General features: G+C 40.2%; 1 protein-coding gene across 1 annotated transcript in view; it reads left to right on the top strand.

Moving 5' to 3' along the window:
* The window catches only part of jazf1b (JAZF zinc finger 1b), a 17,026-nt gene that overhangs the window by 734 nt on the left and 8,012 nt on the right, over window positions 1–8,280 (top strand). Inside the window, exon 2 of the mRNA XM_008323383.3 lies at window positions 1–153. Coding sequence (XP_008321605.1) covers window positions 39–153 — 115 coding nt within the window. The 5' untranslated portion in view covers window positions 1–38. The remainder of the gene's footprint in view (window positions 154–8,280) is intronic.

Raw genomic sequence — 8,280 nt, 5'->3', positions numbered from 1 at the left:
GTCGCTGTCCGCCGTCATTTTCCAATGCAGCAGCGACCATGACAGGCATCGCGGCTGCTTCTTTCTTCTCCAACGCCTGCAAGTTCGGGGGCTGCGGACTCCACTTCGACTCTCTGTCTGAGCTCATCGTTCACATCGAGGACAACCACATCGGTAAGAGGCGGTATCCGCCGAGCAGCTGCCCCTCCGCCTGCAGCGGCCGAGGTTTGAGGTTAGCAACAGGGGCTAAGCTAGGTTGTTAGCAGCTCCACTTCCTGCGTCCTGACAACCCTGTTGCTAGGTGTGGTGGCTGTGGTTAATGAGCCGCAGCAGTACGGGCTCAGCCCGGGCGCTTTTTGACTGTTTCCGTTACACTCCCCCGGCAGCCGCTGAAGCAGAACAGCGCACTGACCGCCGCAGGTGAGAGCTACGGGTTGCGTCTTTACGCACAGGCGACATTAGTGCAGCGTGAGGCCCTTCGCTCACAGAGATGAGTTCATTGCGTTGTCACTAAAGTTTGTGTGCGCGAGACAGGTAGATGGATAGACAGTGAGTGATCAGACGATGACGTAATCAGCAGAGCAACTCAGACAATAACAAGTTGTTACTGTTTCCTTGTTTCTCTCGTGTGAGCTGGTAGATTATGAGATGGAAACCTGTAACTTTTTAAGTTGTTGTTGTTAGTCATTGTAAGGGTAAATTCACAAGAACATAAATATAATATTTCGTGATTAGTTGGATATAGTGTTCTGTGTGCCTGATGCACAAAAAGTCAAAGGTCAATTACATTTTACATGTACATACATGTAGTTAATTAAGGATGTAGATGATTATGCTGCTGCATATTTTAAAAGTAGAAACGTCAAGTACAGTTTCTTCATCATTATGATCTTTATGCCTGAAATAATTAATAAAACATAATAATAATGAATATATAATAATATAATATAATCATAGAACATACAGTATGTGAATTGATGGAATACATCAACAGTGAATTGTGCACTTCACCCTAATTTATTTATGAATATGTAGTATTAATACCATTAGAAGATCTATGGATTTTATGCTTCTAATAGAAGTGACGTCAACTAGGTTTGCAGTTCATGGTATACAGGTCGATAACACACGGTTCACGACCCCTAGGGTTCCTCAGAAGTACTGCAGTGGTCATGGAATTTTGGGGGCTTTATAAGACGATTTTTAATATATTTCAGAATATTTTTACCCTAATTTTTCACAAATTTTAATATCTTTATTTTATATTTAAACAATGTATCTTTATTCATTAAAGACACCTAAAGGCCAAACCTTATTTAGATTTTCCACATTTTTGTTCAAAACATAGGTCTCAGTTTCGGTGCTTGATTGGCATACAATCTAGAGACTGTGTTGATGATGGATGGGTGTCATTTGACAGAGTATGTTTATGAATGGAAAATTAGAAATAATAATTAATTAATAATTAGTATCACAAAATTCCAAGGTGTTTTTATAAAGCACACTAGGCCCACAGTTGTATACATTGTACTATATAAAAAAGTTTAAAAAAATAAATTGAATGCAGACAGTATAGTATGGATCACACATGTCAAACTCAGGCCCGGGGGCCAAATCTGGCCCGGAGTGTAATTATATTTGGCCCACAAGATCATATCAAACGTGTACTAGAGTTGGCCTTCCATTATATATCCCGTATATATAGGCAGGATTTGTAGTATTAGCGGTGTATGTGCTATGTCATAGTCGTCAATTTTTTAATAAATATTACGTTTGGGCCGCGACCTCTTCCCAGTTTTTAATTTTGGCCCACTGTGAATATGAGTTTGACACCCCTGCTTTAGATGAAAATCTTCCCAGTTCGTCCATGTGTCTTGAACCAGTTGTTATCAGCTGATGACACATCTGTCATCATTGTTGTTGTTTGTTGCCTGACTGGTTTTAATGCCCTCTTCTCTCAGATTTGGTGCCGTGCATGTGTCTGAGGTGTAAGCCGTTGAAAAAAAAAAATGCCAGTGAATTACTTATTGGGGAATAATGAGCCAATTAGCTGGCTGAGGGGTGGAAAAAACTCAGCTGGTCCCCTCCTCGCTCCGCTCTCCTGTGCCCACTCTGAGGAGTGTGAAATGTTGCTCACTGTGCCAAGTGCCTGTGAAGCGTAATTACAGACAGAGCTTGATTTGGCCTGTCTTCCTCCTCATCTGGTGGCCTGCTGCTGCTTTCAGCATGCTCTCCTTTATAATTAGGGCCCTGGAAAACAAGCTCGCATTCTTGTCCCTGTTTTCCCCCTGCCCCAGCTTGCTGTTTGGGGCTGTGAACAAGAGGTGGCGCTGCTCTGCTGTTGCCTTTGTAAACTGGTGCGCACTGTAAAACACCCCAGTTGATATGAGCGTGTTCAGTCATATCAGGTGGTCACTGTAGATATAGTTGACAGGGTTTGTGTATTGAAGCCCATTTGCACATTAATATTTAATGTTGCTATGTTATCATGTATTGTTGCTATGCTAAATGATAAGGTTGGTTTACTTTGGTAATATTAGTATATTTTATTGGTATATAAGTACTGTATATGTATATGTAAGTATAAATATCCAGGGTATCCAATACGTAAATCAGAATCTACCAGTAGATCACAAACGGAGAGATTTTAAATAAAACTTTAAACCTCAAAGTATAGATGTCATACTATTTTTAGATTAAATCTCTAGTACTCCAGTAGTAACTTTACTGAAGTACTGGATCATATTGTTCTCAAATATCTCAAATATCTTAAAATATCATGTGTATATAAAATATATTCTGTTAATATGAGACAACATATATTTAGCCTGGTTATTCGAAAAAAGTGTGGACGTCCCAGATATACACGGTACGTATAATATAGTGTTAGAAATCCATCGATGACTAGATAAGTCTTAACTTCTGTTTTTAACAAAAACAAGCAGTAACTCAACAGTCTGTTGGTCCACCTCAGATGGGCTGGGTCCACAGGAAGTGACAGTGAATCTGCTGAAATGGACAAATTACTTCTTTATTTTTTTGCTCCTAGTGTCTTAGAAAGTATGGCTCACCTCTGGACTGTGTGAAGTGACAGTAGACCTGAGCTCATGTAGTTAAGTAACAGTATTGGGGATAGTAATGCAGTACATGCACATTCAGCAGTGGTTTCCATCCACACGCACACAATTTTTTGATTTTTTGAGTTCTTTGATAAAATTATTACCTGTATATGCTAACAGGCCAAGACTTTGTAGTATTAGTACTGACCAGCATTATTTTTACACTGACAGGACATTAGTATCTGGTTTGTGGCTAAGTCTTTTTTTAAAGAACATTGGAGGCTATCATTGTTACATTTCATCGACAATAATAAAAATTAGAATGTAAAATTTCAAGTCCTGTATTTGTTAAAATTGAGCTATAATAAATCTATCAAATTGCCAAATTCTTGAGATGATAAATTTAGTTGTTTTGGGGTTTTTTCTCAATTGGGAAGAAGAGCAACAATTTTATTGACGTTTTTGCAAATAAAGTTTGACAAAAAAATTGTTTATATGAGTGTTAGATAATAAGATTTTTTTTTTTACTTTTACTTTATATATGTCACTGTATTGTACAATGATGTAATGTCTAATACATGAAAAGGATGTACATTTCCCGTGTAACCTCAGGAATAATTGGATTTATATTATTACTTATATTAATGGTAAAAAGTACAAACAAGTACTGTAGTATTTACACAGCGTGCAGTCTGTTCCTAGTTGTTGTGTGGAGGAGGTGAAAGTCTTTGTCCAGTTTTGTCTTTTGTTTGGTCCACATTCTTTACTCAGCCACTTCCTCCACACTGGTGAGTTTGGACCTAACCACAGCCCCAGCCGCTACAACGCACTCATTTACCAAACAAACTAAATAGTCCCAGAACTTGTAATTCAATTTGGGGTTTTCTGCAATATTTCAGACGTTTGAGAAAAAAAGCTAAAAGAGTTCTGGGTGGTCTACTCTGTTTTTTGTTTTTTTTCTTCTTTTTATTTTCTTGGACATCAGTGAATTTAAAGGATAAGCACAAAAACACACCACAGTTGGAATAATAATAAAAACACAGTCTAACTCCTCAGTCTGGGCTGGTGGACCTCCTCAGTGGTCCGCGCTCTGGAACATTCTTGTGTGTTTACCATCACACATGCTGCTACTGAAACGTCGTCTCTGACACCGAGCCTCGTGTTTGTGCACGTATGTGACTCACCTCTGTAACAATCACTCTGTTTGTTGCTTTTCCTCAATGAAGGCATTTTTTTTTTTTAGGATTTTTTTTTTTTCGGAGTACACCCCCCAGAATCTGTGGGGAAGTAATAAATTTGGGAACCAGTTCTGGTTTCCTGGTCTGTGTGCACCTGGTGGGCCTAATTACATTTCCCTGTTCTCTGACACCAGCACTCCTGTTCCTGTGTGGTGGTGACGAGCAGCTGGAGGAGAGAAACAAATCACTGTCAAATGCTCCTCTGTGCTGTGATTTCTCTCAGCAAAATGCTGCGTTTTTAACTGCTGGTCTTCAGTATTATGGTTATATCTCAGAAACTCTAGGATTTAACTTTAACTAATAATTATTTCCAATTAAATTCTGTGTAATAATATTAGTCTCAATTCCTTTTCTTTCACAATCAGTAAAAATTGTATTTTTACTGAGTGCGATACTGATACTGATTTTACTGAATATATAATATTTTTATTTTTTTTATTTTTCTAAATAGTCTTCTCCAAAACCTTTGTTGTTAAGGAATGCTATTTAAAAATTCAAAATTATTCTAGAGAGAAACGTGTGCTGAAATAGTAGATAAACAAGTGTAAGTCTATGTAATAATTTGCATGAAAAACCCCAAACTTAAGTAAAGAACAGCTTAGAGTTAGCTTGAAATCTCTTTAAAGGTGCACTAAAAGTTAGCAATTGCTAACAAAAATTAGCCAAGAAAAAGCAAGAATTTTTGGGTAATTTCCTCTCATTAGAAACTAACACCTCAGCGTTCAGACATGGTGGACATGAAGTCATCAGGTGGTTGAATATATAAACTGACGCCTCTGCAAACATGTACAATCAGCAGCAGTGGCTGCATCTACCTGCCTCTGTAGATCTGTGTGTACACATTACTCTGTGTGTGTGTGTGTGTGTGTGTGTGTGTGTATTTTAGGTGGCTGTCTGTGCCTAATGTATTTACTATAGATCACTTTAACTGCCCCGTGTGTTTTCTTCAGTAACCTGCGGAGGCAGCGTACACATGGAGCTTGACTCTGTTTCATTTCCTACTCAGAGGTCACGTCGTAATGAATTACCTGTGCCACCACTCCTGCTAATGTCCCCCGCTGCTCACAGCCGCCATAAACATGTCACCATAATGCTCAGCCACTCGGCTCTATCCTGCAGCGCATTTGGCCGCAAGGGTGGATGGCTGAGCCAGACGCTGTTGGTAATGAGAGAGAGAGAGCTGAGCGTGAGAGAGAGGGTCATGGAGGGCGTTAGGAGAAAGGACGGCAGGCGTCACTTCCCCTCTTTGCCTCAGGAAGGTTGGTTGTGTGATCATCTTCTGGTTTCCTCACGAGGACCATCAGAGGGAACACTAATGAGAACATGTGAAGGCATCATGTTTTCTGTGCTCATGCAAACTGCAGATGCTGCCAAACTCATGACCTAAGCAAACAACTTTGTCATCGCTCTGTCCGATGCTGTGATGACTGAAGACCACGACGTGGTGAGACAATTTAATGTAGAGCAGAAATGGAGCGTCTGCTGTGACTCAGTTTCTGACAAAAAAACAACAAAATTTAACTCCTGACAAAACAGTATCAATTAGTAAATGTAAGTCAGATGTAAGTCATCAACAAAAAGCTAACGTAAAATTAGATTACTCCAGAGATAAATGTTGGCCAACGTTCAACCAAAATTCACCCCCAAAAATGAAAGAAAAACCAAACAAAGGTGAGCTAATAAATAGCTAGTTTTAAAAATACAGCACTGTGGTGGAAGTAAGCAACATTTAGCTAAGTGTAGCCTTAGGCTGAGCTAAACATAACTCAAAAAATGTGCCAAGAAAATCCAGCTATTCCTTCTTGCCAAAATGAAAAGCTTTACCAAAACAAAGAACCACAGCTGTTTCTGCTGCCAAACGTAATAGCTGAGAATAGCCAGACTTAGCCAAAAGAAATAGCTGAAATGTTAGCCAAGGGATAATTAGAATTCACGCAGACATAGCTTGTTAGCAAACAAAAACAATATTTTCCCAAATTGCCAAAACACAACTAAATGTGTCTCAAAATGATTCATGGGCCAAAAATAAAACAAAAATAGCCAATAATTGGTTAGAATTTGATCTCAGATGTACAAACCCTGGTCCACGTCCAATCAGTTAGCAAGTTTCTGTGGTTTCCGAATGATTGGCCTCGCTTTGTTTGGAAATAAATTAGAAAAAGTCAGGAACATCTAATGGGAGACCACCAACATAGACCACCTGAGTGGTCTGATTATAGGGGTTCCATCTCTACCTAAGGCGCCTTCGCCCTGGTCCCTGACTGCTGGTGGCCCCAGAAGAATAGCAGAGGCTGTGGGGAGCTGGGCCCTGCAGGCCGCCCTTCTCCTCAGTCTCCTCAGGGCTGAGGTGTGTGTGATTTACAGTGTGTGGGAACAGACTGATCCAATGTTGCTGTTTGAGCGGTCTGCTCACAGGCCTGCGCCCCGCTCCTGGAGACTCATTAAGGATCTGAGGACGGGTTTCTGCTGCACTCACTCACACACATAACAGACCACAGAGCCCAGAATAGTCGCGTCTGACAGGAGAATATGTCGTTCCTGGGCTCTGTGTTTCTGTGGCTGAGCGCAGAGGTGTTCTTCTCACCGAGGATAAATCCTCGCTTAATGAAACACTTGCTCACGAGCGGGGCCTTCAGAGGAACCTCCTGAGACACAGGCACCGAGGATTAGGAGAGTCTTAGAGAACATTCTAGAGCACTCTGATATTTATCGTCAACCTGCAGGTTTGACTTTTACCACTGAGGGGACGCTGTCCTGTTCTCCAGGCAGGCTGTGTCACAGCCATTTGTCCTTCAAGGTCCTTCAAGGGTCATTTGTGTTTCTGACTTGGACCCTGTCTGTAGTTTGACTCATAGATGAGTAAACATTTTGGCTTTATTAAGGTTAGAAAGACAGTGATTGGTTGAGAAAGGCACCAGGCCACGAGCTTAATATTTGTCAGAGTTTTTTAGGACAGACACCTTGGTGATCGGACAGTCAAATAAAACCAAATAAACATGTGTCATATCATTTAACGTTTATTTTGGAATCCTGATTGGCTGGTTCAGTTGACAGGATGAGTTGATAATCATTGCCCTATAATCAACAAAAAAGACACAAATTTTTTTTTTTTGTGGGCTGGACAAAAATGACCCAGAGCCTGGTACAGGTATTGAAGCCACTTGTTGGTGCATGAACATAAAGGCAGTGTTTTGAAATGTTTGTCTGTGTTTTTTGTTTGTTTTCAGGGTTTGTAAACAAAACATGTAGATTCCCCCATCCCCAGCAGGTGGTGCTATAATTTGACTAGCTACTGGTAGATTAACTTTTGATAAGAAAAATCTGTCCAAAACTGTTGAAAAAAATAAAGCCTTGAGAACTAGTGAGCGCCGCTGGAACAACATGTTGAAACAACATCCAAGACTTTATAAAAATCTTTTGTTAAACATTTGTTCCTGAATGACATCAGAGTTCTGCCTCCATAACAGTAAAAAGTTCAAATCCCATCCTGGAGGGAAACGAGTGCCAAATGGCACATGTTTTGTCCAACATAAAATGTAACAGGAACTCTCCCCACCCCCCTTTTTTGTTTTTATGTTCACGACAAACAAACAAACAAACAAAGATGTGCCAAATCTCCAAAAATAAATGGAAGGACGTGCCAAATCTCCAAAAATAAATGGAAGTAATAACAAGGATATTTTCAAGGATTTTTGAGGTGTTTTTTTTCTAACAAAAACAGTAGTGAGACGTTCAACTCCTCAATCACTGCAGCTACTTTTAAATGAGAATAATTGGATACTGAGGTAAGGGTTTTTTTTTTCTTCTTCTTGCTGAATAGACAAAAGCTTTTCAAAGCTTCCTTGTAGTCACGGTGTTATGGAATAGCATCATTTAGATGAAATGTCACAGGGAGCCTGAGGTGCAGGAGCCTGTGGATGGAAAGAAGCGCTGGCTGCTACCACTTGGGGGTAGCCGCCCTTCACAGCTCGGGCAGATGCAGACAGGGGGGGCCCGGCTGGGAA

This window comes from Cynoglossus semilaevis, chromosome 13 (genome assembly GCF_000523025.1).
Source record: "Cynoglossus semilaevis isolate Cse_v1.0 chromosome 13, Cse_v1.0, whole genome shotgun sequence".
Taxonomy (NCBI): Eukaryota; Metazoa; Chordata; class Actinopteri; order Pleuronectiformes; family Cynoglossidae; genus Cynoglossus; species Cynoglossus semilaevis.
The sequence above is the reverse complement of the archived record's forward strand: the minus strand, read 5'-3'. Positions and strand labels throughout refer to the sequence as shown.